This window comes from Notechis scutatus, chromosome 1, assembly GCF_049901735.1.
Source record: "Notechis scutatus isolate UNSWTSFEM ecotype Mainland chromosome 1, rNotScu1.2, whole genome shotgun sequence".
NCBI lineage: Eukaryota > Metazoa > Chordata > Lepidosauria > Squamata > Elapidae > Notechis > Notechis scutatus.
In genome coordinates this window covers 85,046,384-85,060,929 of record NC_142009.1, presented here as the reverse complement: position 1 = coordinate 85,060,929, position 14,546 = coordinate 85,046,384, and the positions used below count along the sequence as shown (strand labels likewise).

The 14,546-nt window shown below is 32.1% G+C and overlaps 1 protein-coding gene across 7 annotated transcripts in view; it reads right to left on the bottom strand.

The window, feature by feature from the left end:
* SYNE1 (spectrin repeat containing nuclear envelope protein 1) overlaps positions 1 to 14,546 on the bottom strand; it is a 292,109-nt gene that overhangs the window by 137,853 nt on the left and 139,710 nt on the right. For all 7 annotated transcript variants that reach the window (XM_087969930.1, XM_087969959.1, XM_087969939.1 and 4 more), the window contains exons 60-71: positions 11,911 to 12,075; positions 10,679 to 10,851; positions 9,853 to 10,006; positions 8,564 to 8,707; positions 8,040 to 8,204; positions 7,275 to 7,592; positions 5,672 to 5,827; positions 4,176 to 4,346; positions 2,662 to 2,988; positions 2,426 to 2,578; positions 1,272 to 1,439; positions 189 to 365 (exon numbers count right to left, since the gene is read on the bottom strand). In XM_087969930.1, coding sequence (XP_087826056.1) covers positions 189 to 365; positions 1,272 to 1,439; positions 2,426 to 2,578; positions 2,662 to 2,988; positions 4,176 to 4,346; positions 5,672 to 5,827; positions 7,275 to 7,592; positions 8,040 to 8,204; positions 8,564 to 8,707; positions 9,853 to 10,006; positions 10,679 to 10,851; positions 11,911 to 12,075 — 2,271 coding nt within the window. The remainder of the gene's footprint in view (positions 1 to 188; positions 366 to 1,271; positions 1,440 to 2,425; positions 2,579 to 2,661; positions 2,989 to 4,175; positions 4,347 to 5,671; positions 5,828 to 7,274; positions 7,593 to 8,039; positions 8,205 to 8,563; positions 8,708 to 9,852; positions 10,007 to 10,678; positions 10,852 to 11,910; positions 12,076 to 14,546) is intronic.

The following is a 14,546-nucleotide window of genomic DNA, read 5'->3' as shown; positions in this document are numbered from 1 at the left end:
TTGACTTACCAAAAAGCAACTTTGGGACTACTTTTGCAAATGTTTTCAGGGTTTCCCCAACTGTTAAATTCATTCTTCAAAAACTGTCAAGAAACCACGTACTTTACTTATTTTGAGCCGGTTTCTGGCCTAATTGCTTTCATTTGGTTCCTCTATCCCCTGCTCAGTATTAAAAGATAGATGCTTACTTTTTGAGTTGTGCTACAGATGGCTGAATAGCTATCTCTTGTTCCTTGCAGCTGGGTTTCTATGTTTTGCTTAAATTTTGCTTGGAGATGTTCAGCACACTCTTTGATTAAAGAATCTCCCTTGCTCTTAAGGATGTTCAGGCGATCTTCAAATCCTGCAATTTCTTCCATCGTTGCCTAAAACATTATGACGTAATCTTAAATTACAAGAATGCCAGAATGCTCTTAAATGACAGGAAAATATATTACAATTGAACGTTAATGAAAAAAATGCCTAATAATATGTTACAGGAGTGTTGGAGCAGAGGCTATAAAAGATACATTTAAATTTCTGCACTGAGCAGAGAATTTATACCTAAATGTCCTCTTCCTAGTTTATGATGTTATTTATGTACTGACCAGTTAATTCTAAAAATATTATCATGTACCCTAACGCATTTGTTCATTTTTTGGGGGGGAAATCTAAACACATGAGTAAGCTTTTTATGGCTTAGATTTTTTATAAAAGTTTCATGCAACTTTATCTTTTTAAAAAATTACCAAGAGAACTTAGTAGTTAGCAGTACATAAAATCTAATAAAATGAAATATTTTCTGCAATTTGTGAGAAAAACCCGTGTAAGATTGTAATCTACATAGGAAGCTGTTTAAAAGATCTTACATTAGAAATCAATAAATATATCATTATTTATGTATTATAAATACTGCATATAATGTTCACTGGAAATCATCTAATATTTGAGGAAGGTAGTTGCCTTTTTCTTAAGTATAGAAACACTGAATACATATGGTTTGTATGTACACTTTTATATATAATATCATTATTTCCATATCTGTAGACAGTAACAAAAATAACTAATTTCAAAATCCTAATTTGTTTTATTTAAATCAAGTCTTGATTTTAAAATAATAATAAAAAAGATTTGTATAGGACGTATTTTCTATTTTCTTTTTAACTGTTAATCTTTGAGAAAACTTTTCAAAGAACGGCTACGAATATTAGAAGACTAACAGTTCTTTACTTGAACTATAAACTACAATAATCATCTCATCTATTAGTGTGTTGTTGATTACATAGAATTACCTTGTGACTCGCTAATTGTTGTGTTATCACTTCTAAATCACTGCTCTCCATGAGTTCAGGGGTAATCAGCCTGCTGGACATCTGCAATAACCACTTTTCCACTTCCTGTAAAACACTGTTATAGTCTTCATGTTGTTTCACTTTCTCCTCCAAGCTTGCAACCTGTATCTGCATTAACAGAAATTGGATATTATTCAGTTGTTTCAAATGAGAATAATCTCAGATCTTCATTCTGAAAATAGTTAGATTTAGACTTAGAATAACTTTATTGTCATTTTGAATGTATGCTAATCAGCATACATTAAAATGAAATTTTGTTGCATACAGCTCTCAAAGGGTCTCCACCTCTAATATACACTACATAAACATGACAAAATAAATAAATAAATTCAAAATTATGCATATACCCACATATATTATATGATACGGAAAAACAACACAGTCTAGTTCACATGTATACATGTACATGGTGAGAAAAACGAATCTTGCGAGTTTACCAGTCGGATGGCATAGGGAACAAAGATAGCTGTTACAGAATCTGGTAGTCCTTCTAGAAATACTTCAAAACTTCCTCCAGAGGGGAGCAATAGAAACAGACTGTGTGTGGGGTCTCTAACAATGCTTTGAGCTCTAAACACATAGAACTTATAAGAATGGGAAGCAAGCTTCCTATAATCTTCTCATCTGTCCTTAACACTCTCTGAATGGACTTTCTCTCTGAGGCACTGCAGCCACCAAACCAAACAGTGATGCAGTGGTTAAAATGCTCTCCATTGTGCCTCTGTAAAAAGTGGCCAGGACAGAAGGAGAAAGATGTGCTCTCCTCATCCGATGCAGGAAATACAGACACTGGTTTGCACGCTTCACTAAGAAAAATTCAACTGCCCCGTTTTCTTACTCATAGTATGATAATCCTTTTTTATTTCATTTATAAACTGCTATCTTAAATAAGACATTTTATATGATGCTGAATCTCTCAACACAAGATCAGGTTGAACAGGATTTTAAGAGGTTCAAAAATTATACTTAGAAAACAGAACACTCTCTTCTCATAAATGAAATATAGTTAAATTAATTTAGATAATTCATATTACAAACATAAATTTACTTTTAATAAAAAAATGTTAGTATTGTATATCTGAAAAAAAAAATACCTTTGCCATGTTGCAGAGCTCATGGTATTCATTATGAAGTTTTTGAATATTCTCAGCTATATTAGTGTCACAGATCAATTCAAAAAGGCTTTCTCCTTTTTCCACAACAGATTTGATTAAAGGTTCATGGGATAGTACGGTCTGCTGCACAGTCTAAAATTAAAATACAGTTTAAAATATTTTTTAAAATACAATGTAAAAAAATAAACACAGATGGAAAATCACATTATCTTTACCTTGTATTTTGATAACTGTGCCTTCTTCTCATATAATTCCATTTTGGGATCCACTGTATTGTGCAGTATGATTTGATAATCTGTTAGCCACTGTGTCTGTACTTTGTATTTATCTAAGAATTCCTTTGTTAAGTGGAGACATTTCTCTAACGTTGTACATTGCTTTCTGATAGAGCAAGTCATTTCATCAAGTTGTTCTACATGATCACTGATTTGTTTCTTTAATTGTTCAGCTTCATTTTCCTCCATATACTTAATAGCTCTTTCTCCCTTCTCACGGGCAGATTTGAGCAAACTCTGACCAACTTCCATGTCATTCATGAGATCCTGTGAACAAAAAATGAACAGTATTTCAAATTAAAATAAATCATTTGTGCACATTCAAAAGATATGTCTATTGCTAGACATTGGTTCACTTGATTACATTTTGACTTACCTGAATTCAAACTTGATTTTTGATCATGCACAGAGCACTTCAAATTCTTTCTGAGACATGAGCCATCAACCAAAATGTAAATTATAACATTTTGTCAAAATCAGGACATAATTTAATTAAATTAAATAATGTAAAGCAATTGAAGCCAACAGGATTATAGTTGGCTTGAAGCGGACATTATTTAATATTTAACCCTACTCGTATTTGGCCACAGAGTTGGCAGCTCATAATGAATGTTTGTGTGTGAGTAGAAGTGATACAGTAACAAGACATCATTATTTTTGTTTTCATTTCTAAATTCAGTTCCAAACAATGTGTATATATTATTTGCTGTAGCTTTCAATATATCCTTCTTACATATTATTGATATAATTCCAATTATGTCCCCATATGCGCTCTTATCATGGAGAAACATGGAAAAAGAATATTTTGAAGTTACAGGACATATAAATTGAATAAATAAAAAATAAATAAAATAAATTTAACTAGCAGTTTACACATCAGTACTTCTATAGTAATTTAATTATTGCACATAAATGCTTATTGTGGATACCACTCAAGAAGAAGAAAAAAGACTACACTGAAAATTATGGAAAGTTATACAATTTTCAGGAAAATGCCATATCAACTATTGTCAGTATTTCAAATTCTAAAATATTATGTTACTGTAACAGAACACCTTTCAAATAATATCCTAGAATTCTTGCTATAGCTCAGTAATTCATCAGTTTTGTTAACATTTCTTTGAATAAAAAGCAGTGCTGAAGAACAAACTGGCCTGCTATTTTAGTTCTCCCTCCCTGCCTCCCTGCCTCCCTCTCTCCCTCCAGATATTGTTGCTATTTCACAGCAAAATAGCAGGCTTCAAATCTCATTCTTAATTGCATTTCATTCTCTAAAATATTTCTATTAATCCAGTATTTCTTAAATCAATGCAAAAGTAATTTTCTAATGTAGGTAGTTTAAAATCCACTGTCCATCGATTTCTACATCCCTGTAGTGCTACATTTACAATATAAACATTAATATCATAGATATTTATATTAGATAGGCAGTGACAAATTGCAACTGAGTTTACCTCAAGTTTCTGCATTTTTTTCTGCATTAATGCTCTCTCTGCTACATCACATTTTGTCACAACATTTTTGAACTTCCTAAGGATAGCTTCAGACCAGTCTCTGTAAGCACTGAAAGCTAGTTCAGATTCTTCCAAACTTCGAATTTCTTCTTCAAAAAATTTTATTTGTTCCTGCAAGCAGATGAGAAGTGATACATTATTCATTCGTTATTCCTTGATTCTCACACCTCTATTAAACCCACAAAATATTGAATTTATCAATTAAATGCAGTATACAGTTGGGAAATCAACTGCTATTAGATCATTCTGAATACGATCAAGACAATTTTTATGGAATATGGACACATAAACATTGGTTGTCTTAGTTCACGCAGACCATCTGCTCTATCAGAATTCTGACTTGTTTATGTTGACAATTCAATACCCCTTCAATGTTTATGGGTGTAAAAATGCCTCATATGCTAATACTACTTCTAACATAACATTGTCTTGTCCCAATACTGCACATCTCCTGGTCTGGCATAGACAGATGACCAAGGAAAGCTTATGGATGCAGAGATCTGTACATGCTTCCACTCACAATGGACTCCCTGATTACACAGCATAACATGTATGCAAGTAATTAGTTAAATGACTACTAATTATTATACTCAGTGTTTTGATTACAAGAATAGGGCCAGGAAACTGTACAATGAAGGTAGAGCTACCCTTGCAGGGTGCAGCCTGGGCTACTGAATGGAGCTAGCAAAGCGTTTAATGGTCTGATGCCCTTCCTATCGCCAATGCAGAGTTTTATTCAACAGATATATTCTCATTGTGCCCAGAGAGAAAAATATCTGCCTCTATCTAGGATCAAACTCACAGTTTGTGAGGTGAGAGCTCCACCTATAGGCCACCGCACCACTCCAAGGTAGAGCTAATAATGTGCCTGAGAAAACAAGGAGTCACAAAAGATCACATGATCTCAGGACATTGTAACTGTCATAAATACAAGTCAGTTGCCAAGCATCTGAATTTTGATCCCATGAGCACGGGGATGCTGCAACAGTTGTAAGTGGGGGAAAAACAGTCCTTTGTCACTTTTTTCCGTGTCATTGTGTCTTTGAATGGTCACTAAATCAACTGTTGTAAATTGAGGACTACCTTTATTTCTTGAATTATCACTTCTTATATAAAAAGAATTAGAGCTCTTGCCTCAGAATATGAATTGTAAAATAGATGAATATTATAAAGGCAGATTGAGAGCAGTTCAGCGTAATATAAATGACTGAAACTAATTTTAGCCTAATGTTCCAGTTGAATATTAATAGCTGATGAATGATCCTTAGCATAATATTTAGCTGTATAATTAAATCTCCAGACATACAGAGATAAGAGAAGCAGATTGACAATCATTTCTAACAATAAAGCACTTAGAAGTACAGTATCTAAACTAAATCACTGAATGTTTTCTAATTAGTATTACGTAATGCTTTCAGAACATTTTTACTATTTACCAGTACATGAAGAACAAGAGTTTGGTATCGAGAAGCAAGTTGGGTTGCTTGTCTTCCCATTCTACTAGAAGTATGAATTTCCTCCAGGAAATGCTGCGCCAACAACCCAACTTCTTCAACTTCATTTTTATAGACTGTTATTTCTTCGTGCCAATTCTGAGATAAAGAAATATTTTAAAAATATTTCAGAAATGACATAAATATGATTTATAGAACTCTTAAAAATAACAAAAATATGGAAACATGAATCTCAATTTATAAAATCAAGAATTATAAACCTGTTTATTTACAGAATATTTATATATTATTTTTGCTGTATACATGTTACAAAGACACAACACTCTTTTTAATTGTTGAAAAGAGAACTTGGTGAAGAAGAATCTTGTTGTTGCATAGGTGGTACTAAATACATTTTTATGAAGGTGTTTTTCTTGTTTTATTGTAGATCAGCTTTTCATATCAGTCAGATCTCATATGTAAATCCAAAAGGCTTACTCTTACAATAGTATTTCCTTTGTTTTCAAATATTCAAAGATTATTCCATTGACTCGTACAAACTCCCTTTCTTCTTACCCATAAGACATTCACACAGTTGATTCTACTACTTTCTAATGTTTCTAGTTCTTCCCATCAAAATAAATCTCTATACTTTGAGCCTATATAAAAGATACATAATTAATTTGGGTTGCTGTCTGGTAAGGAAAACAGCAAACCACATTTTATTGCAAATTTTGATGCAAACTAAATAATCAACATTTCTCAAATTAAATGAAGATTTATTTTGTTTTTAGCAATTTGAACTTCGAGGCAGTTTTTCTATATAAAGATTTCTTGCTATACTTTGGATTACAAAAAATCTGTATAAAAATCAGTAAGAACATTCTGATGTGGTGGTGAGAAAAAAAACATGTTTAGAAAAAAGGAAACAAAAAACCCATTTCTATTATTTTCCCAAAACAAATACTTTAAAAGAGTGGGAGCCTTTATCTATATGTTTAGTATAAGGGTAGACAAAGAGACAACAAGGTGGATCAAAACCGAAGTGTACACTTAATATAGCTAAGCTTAATATTTCCTTCCTTCCTTCCTCTATCTTTCCTTCCCTCCCTCTCTCTGAAAAATATCTCCATATCATATACTGTATAAATAGTTGATCTATGCTCATAGAAAGTAATAATAATGTGTTGTATTAGATTGTACCCTATGACTATCATTAAGTGTTATATGTTATGATTCTTGATTCTTAACGAATGTATCTTTTCTTTTATGTATACTGAGAGTATTTACACCAAGACAAATTCCTTGTGTGTCCAATCACACTTGGCCAACAAAGCATTCTATTCTATTCTATTCTATTCTATTCTATTCTATTCTATTCTATTCTATTCTATTCTATTCTATTCTATTCTATTCTATTCTATTCTACTCTACTCTACTCTACTCTACTCTACTCTACTCTACTCTACTCTATTTAGCTTAAGAATATAAAGATATCTGTAAAGATTGAAATGAATATCAGCTTTCAGTTGTATGAATGATCAATGACTGCAATAAACGGAAATAAAAGAATAGTGGTGCTCATATATTGCATAATTTTCCTCACCTTCAACTGCTGAAGCTGAATTTCCTTTGTGGCTCGGTCAGATTGCCGGCTAGTCCTGATATTAACTTTCTCCTCCAGAGTTTTGAGCCATTGATCCATCTTCAGAAATTTATTCTCCATCAGTTTTAATCTGCTTAAGGTAGTATTTAGCTGTATCCTAACATCAGAAAGATTGTGTTGGTAGACTGTCCAATCTTGACGGAGAGACTCCAATACTCTTTCCTCCAACTGGGGTGCACCCCATGGGATTAGTTCTTCTCTAGCATGGAGTGTTGCATTAAGCAATGCTTGTCCTTCAGCACAATGTACCTGTAATTCCTGAAATGCAAAATTATTGCATATTATACTTTCTAAACCAGATTTTTGTACTAGATTGTTTAAGGTAAAAAAAATTCTGCAAACCTGGAAAATATATGGTTATTATTTCCAAATTATTTTCAAACCATGCAGAGTCCTATAAAGTATCAGAATTTTACATAATATACCCAATTATTGCAAAAGCTCAAATGGTTGATTGCTGTTAGTTTAGAAACAATATCAATTTGCTCAAAATAATATTTTTGTTTGCTCTCTAGACAAATTTAAAACATTAAAAGACAGCTTAATAAAGATTGACAAGCTTGCAGAATGCTGCCTTCAGTTTGATACTGAAACAAGACATATGTGAAAAATAGACTCTACTGCCTGCTCCAAGTTGATTGGAGTTTAGAAAACAAAGGACTGCAAGGTAATTATTATTAGAACAAAATTATTCTAAAATTCTACCTGGAGTTCATGGAGTGTTTCTTCGTATCTCTCTATATCACCTTCCAGGTGTGATAAACAGTTGAGCTTTTCCTGTTCCTTTTCTAGCCATACTTCAAAGGCCTTCAAATTCTTTTGGTACTCTTGATGCAAGTGAACATATCCTTCAGCTTTAGTTATTGTTTCCTATTGTTATCAGAAATATAAGTATAAGTTAATAGACTTTTCTGACACTGACCAAGTCCTGTACTTAATGGTGACATTTAACTCTGTACTGTTTCTTGTGTGCAGTGATTATTAATCAGTGATTAATAAATAAATTGCTAAAAGATGAATACGCCAATCTTAGTATTTAATTTATCAAGTTAACTGGTGCTATTAGGAAAAGTGATCCTTTTAACTAATAGAAATGCATTAAAATACATATATACACACATATACCCAAACATTCAAATACTATGAAATGTATGGGCATTTCTTTAACAATTTCTCTAAAGAATTATAGTGAAAAAGAATAAACATAGCATTGTAAAATGCAGCAATACCATTATTCTGTCTTTGAGAAGTTGGTATCTCTCATGAAGGTCTTGCAGTTCAAGCTGAGTGACATAATGCTCAGTCATGCCTGTGCTTTTGACTTCAATAGCTTCTAGCAGTGTACTGTGACTAAATATTTCTTCCTTAAGTAACTGTAGAGGACAAACATCAATTTAACCACCTAAAATAATATGTATTGTAAACAATATATAATTAGGTTCTAACTACAGGAAACAAAAGGATTTGCTTTGCCAGGGTCAAAACCCAGTAAGACTTTGCCTTTAATCCTGTTATCATAATGGAACAAAATGAGGCTAAATAGTAAATGTAGTAATTGTGGTTTTTCCAAAGCCAATCCAAAGCAAAATTCGATACAACAGTTAACATTCTAGATTGTGAATTAATTGTATTGACCATGAGGAACTCAGAACCTGTGCAAAACAAAACATGGAGGATTTATAGATCTCTTGAAAGGAACAGCATGTAACAAACCTGCACTTAATAATCTTATAGAAACTTGCTTGGGCCATGTTGAAATGGAACTTATGATGAAGGATCCTCCTCTAATCCTATACTTTTTGACACCTTTTTTCAGTTGTACAGTTAAGTTTTTAAATATTTGAACAAAAAAATCAAACATTTAAAACCTTGTGCCATCAGCTTTCTTATATATTGCCATTATTTTATTTGTGAACTATGGAGGCTCCTTAAGGGTTTACCAAAACAGTAATAATATTTGTTGACTAAACAATCATAAAAAATAAAAATGAATTTAAATTCTATTCTAAAGATACACATGTAATCAAAACACAGATAAACATTAATTTTTAAAGTCTTTTTTAAATAGGAGTTATGTACATTAAGGAACAAAACGTTTTCACACACTTTGTGAAAATACTTTGGTATGCCAAGAGAAAGCAACTCCTTTGATAATATAGTATATTTATTCTGCAAGGGAATTATCTATCTATCTATCTATCTATCTATCTATCTATCTATCTATCTATCCATCCATCCATCCATATCCCACCTTTATTATTTTTTAATAAATAATTCAAGATAGCATACATACCTAATACTCTTTCCTCCTCCTTTTTTCTGTGCACAATAATCCTGTGAGGTGGGTTGGACTGAGAGAGATAACCCAAAGTCACCCATCTGGTTTTCATGGCTAAGACAGGAACTCATAGTCTCTTCTGCTTTCTAGTCTGATGCCTTTACGTCTAGACCAGAATGGCTCTACGACTAAAATATGCTACTTCAATTATATATTTTTTAGGATAGACTTTCTACAAACCTTAGATTTGCTGAGTGAAGATTTTTTTTCCCTCAGTTCAGAATATTGTCTTTCCGAGGCATTCATAATTGCTTCTACTTTGTCCATCCAACTAGTAAATTGCTGAACATCGTCTTGGTAGCTTGTCCACTTGGAGAGAGCTCCTTCAAGCTGACTGAAATGTTAAAAGTAATACATATACTTAGTTCTGTATCAGAATAATTCAATAACCTAGATCCAATTACATTATCAGCAAATGGTGCTAATTATTTTATATATACTAGAAACAGTATGGATTCATAATGCATTCATAAAAAGTACTCCACATTAGAAAGCTCTGCTATTTGCAAGGCTCTTAGGGTTATTTTGAAATAATCTGGCTGTCCTGGCTGTTTCTATATGTCTATAAAAGCCCAGCTATATTCATTTAGCCGACATCCCCAAGAGTTTGGACTTTAGTGAAATAGCAAAATCTGTGGAATTGGGGGAAGATACCTAAGGAAATTATCATATGCAGCAAGGAGAAATTTATACTGGATCGCTGATCAACAACAATTGATTGTTGATACATGTTGTTTAAATTAGTATTTTTTTGACAAAGAGAAAAGGAAAAAAGACTCTAAAACAGCTACTGTTTCTTATCATTGATTGATGGAATTTTAATATTGTATTACTTTTTGACACAGCTGGCAAATAATTTGGGGATATCTGAGAGAGTCTTGAGAAACCCCCAGAGTTCTAGGATCATGCTTAAGAAACACTGATGTAGACTATTCTCTGTGATTTGTTATGCTGAGGTTTGTATTGTGCATTTTATAAATTCTTTTATATCCATATTGTGTTTTACCTTTTGCAGTGGATACATGTAGACAAGAGGGAAGCCCATGTGTCCTTAAGAGTTTTCAGTTGTTGTTCAATCACAGACGCTCCTTCTACTGAGGTATTTTGCAAAACAGATTCTCCTCTTGTCACCACCATTTTCATTTGAATTTCTTTCTCTTGCTTTAATGAAAGGATTGCCTGAAAAACAAAGAGACCCTGTTTCTATTCTTATTGTGGTCCTGTACCTTTTCCCAATTATTTATATATTTGTGTCCCACTGTTATTATTTGTACAAATAACTCAAGGCAGCGAACAAACCAATACACCTCTTATTTTTTCAAATATTTCCTCACTTTCTTTGTTTTGAGCTCTTTTTAAAGGGCTTTCCAATCAGTTTTTCTCTCTTCATAATTTCAAATTTCTGGAATAGTATTAATGGATTTTAAGAAATGTTGAGGAAAATGTTATTTGTACAAAAATTTAATAAAACTGTAGCTTTCAGTTTTCTGGAAATAAAGAAGTTTTTAAAAAAAATAAAAATAAAAATCTGCCATGCTCACTGATACTGGGTGTTTCAACAATTAAGAAAGGATAATCAGTATTTTTGTCCGTTAAAAGTCTACTCCGATAGACTTTTTTAAAAAAAACAACCCTTAGGTAACCATAGCTATATGAGAAACCCACATTAATCACTACATACTATTGATCACCATAAGGCAGTCTGCAATTTTAATATGGGAAGCAGAATTCAAATGTTTAAATAAATAAAAAAGAAACACTCACAAGGTACAGACCAGGTACATATTACTGAGAATTGATTGAGCCAGGAAAGGATCTTGCCTTCCTGGGGATTTACCCTTCAGGAGTCAGGTTCTTTAGCAACTAGGAAATCATACACATGACCATAACAATACTGACCCCAAATCCCAACTGTTTGTAAACAAGGAGATAAGTTTATTGAATAAGTCTCCAACTATATCAACACTAAATTGATTTTTTTTTTGCTAAACCCATTTGGTTATAGTAAGGTATATAATATAAATAAGCAGCCAAGTAAATAAATAAAATGTACAATAAGTTAAACTCCTTAAAATCTACTGTATAGGAAATATATATTTAAACTCTTGGAAAAATACACACATAATTATATAATTTTATATAATCCATTTTACACTATTAGAAAATATAGTATAAATCAATGAATAAAAACATTTAGAATGGAACTCCTTATGTGTAGGATTCTTTGACATTGCTTACCTCAAGCTTTGCCATTCTATTATCAAGGGCGTTTTTGTCTGCCGTGGGACAGCAGTAAGATTCAAGCACCTGAATTGTATCTGCCATCCAGTCCTGAAGCTCCTTCAGTCCATGAGAGAACTGTTGGTGCTCTGCTACTATTCTGTCCATTCTGGAGACCTTTTCCTTAAATTCATACAGATGTTAACATTACCAACCATTCAGATAATCTATCATTCCACTAGAGTTGAAAAAAAATCAGAAAGGGAAATCTCAGAAAACTAAGTTCAGAATGAGTAAATGGGCAAAATTTTAACTGCCCCATTTTTCCTCCACTGTGTTCCTTCAAGGATTCACATATCACTTACTACACTGAGTCCATAACTAAAATTTGCTTGGAATTAGATTACTGTACATGTTTGGCATATCTAATCAATGTGGCTGGATGATTCTTTTGATTATACTTTTTAAATCCTTCTTGCATTTATAAAAATCACATGTAAGAACAAGTTATGGATCTCAGTAGAGATAATATATATTTAAAGTTACGTATGCATTGGATACACTTGCTAATTCCATAGTGTGCACATTTTATTTAGTTCGATATGCATTATTTATCAATGGGATTGAGCTGCCCCACCTGTGCCAGCAGAGTAGGCAAGCTACAGATCCCATTGGTCAAGGAATTCCAGCAGGTGATGTCCAGGAGAAAACCCTTCTTTGCTGGGGCTCTGGCCTTTTGTAACATCGTGACCCCTCCCTGGTGAGATCTGCCCCCACCCTCCTGACCTTCATAAACATCTGAATATCTGGTTCTGCCAACTGTCCTGGGGGCCCAATGAGGGAGCATCACACTGGAGGTGGCTGATGAACCACTAGCAGATCCCACATTCCCCCTCCCCCACAAATATATGTATGTATGTATGTATGTATGTATGTATGTATGTATGATATTCAGCTTTGTTCGGGTATTTTCCCATGTCATTATAGTTGTGCTTTTAAAGTTGTAGCAACGTTTCGGCAGAATCTCATCTGCAATCATCAGGCTTGTGTATTGGGTTTGTCTGTGAGTCAGACTTTCACAGCCGTTTCTGTTTTAAATTTGGTGCTAGCCTATGCTGTGCCAGAATGTTTTTTTCTTCATCCTGATTGGTTGGGAGTCTTGGTCTGTGTTTATTGGTCTTGGAGTTTGCCGTGTTCTGCTTGATTGGTGTTTCTAATATCTTCTGTCTGTTTTGTAGCCTTTTTTTTTGTCTTGATTGGCTGGCAACATTGTGTTTCCTGTATTGGAGGCTTTTAGTGAGGCTTGGCTCCGAGTAAACGGATGGCTATCATTTATTAGGAAGCTAGGTTTCATCTGGGTGCCTGGTTGGGGTGTGTTTGAGCTGGAGGTATCAGGGGGAGTCTGTTTGTGCCCAGGTGTTTGCCTGGCTTGTGGTGTGGAGATTTTTTTTGTTTGAGAGTGCAGGCTTCCAGATAATTGACAGTCTGGTGGAGTCATCTCTTCTATTCATGCTTTCAAATACCCATGAAAACTTAAGAAAACATGTATGTATGTATGTATATATGTATGTATGTATGTATGTATGTATGTATGTATGGTTTTACTGCTTTTAATGATGTAAGCTGCCCAGAGTCACTTCATGATGAGATGGGCAGCAAATTTAATAATAAAATAAAATAAAATAAAATAAAATAAAATAAAATAAAATAAAATAAAATAAAATAAAATAAAATAAAATAAAATAAAATAAAATAAAATAAAATAAAATAAAATAAAATAAAATAATAAAATAAAATAAAATAAAATAAAATAAAATAAAATAAAATAAAATAAAAAATAAAATAAAATAAAATAAAATAAAATAAAATAAAATAAAATAAAATAATAAATAAAATAAAATAAAATAATAAAATAAAATAAAATATAAATAAATAAATAAAATAAAAAAAAAATAAAATAAAATAAAAAAATAAAATAAAATAAAATAAAATAAAATAAAATAAAATAAAATAAAATAAAATAAAATAAAATAAAATAAAATAAAATAAAATAAAATAAAAAATAAAATAAAATAAAATAAAATAAAATAAAATAAAATAAAATAAAATAAAATAAAATAAAATAAATAAAATAAAATAAAATAAAATAATAAAATAAAATAAAATAAAATATGAATAGAATGGTAAACCGGTGACCCACATAAGATCTCCTTTTTATAACCATTTAGGAGAACATGCATTAAATGACCAGTGAGTTCCTCTTTCTTCTGCTGGTTAGGCCTGATTTATTACTTTAAAAGTCCATAGTGTTTCTTTCTTACAAAATGATATCTGTCTATAACCTGTTTCTTAATATATTTCTCTTGATATAGTAATCTTTTACAGGACCATTTAATGTAACTCTTTACATGCTCTAAGTACTGTATAAAGGAGCAATCGAGTATCAATCCAGTATAAATACTGCTTGCTATATCTTTCTCTAACACCTCATGTCCCCTCTCATTGGTATGGAACTTACAATCTTACCTTCAATCATACTGGTTTTAAAATACAGATAGAAGCCATTTCATAGACAGATATGCAGCATTTCAGAAGGCAGGTTTCTATTTTTTTTTACTAGACTTGTTGCATAAAAGCACATATAGGAGCATTAC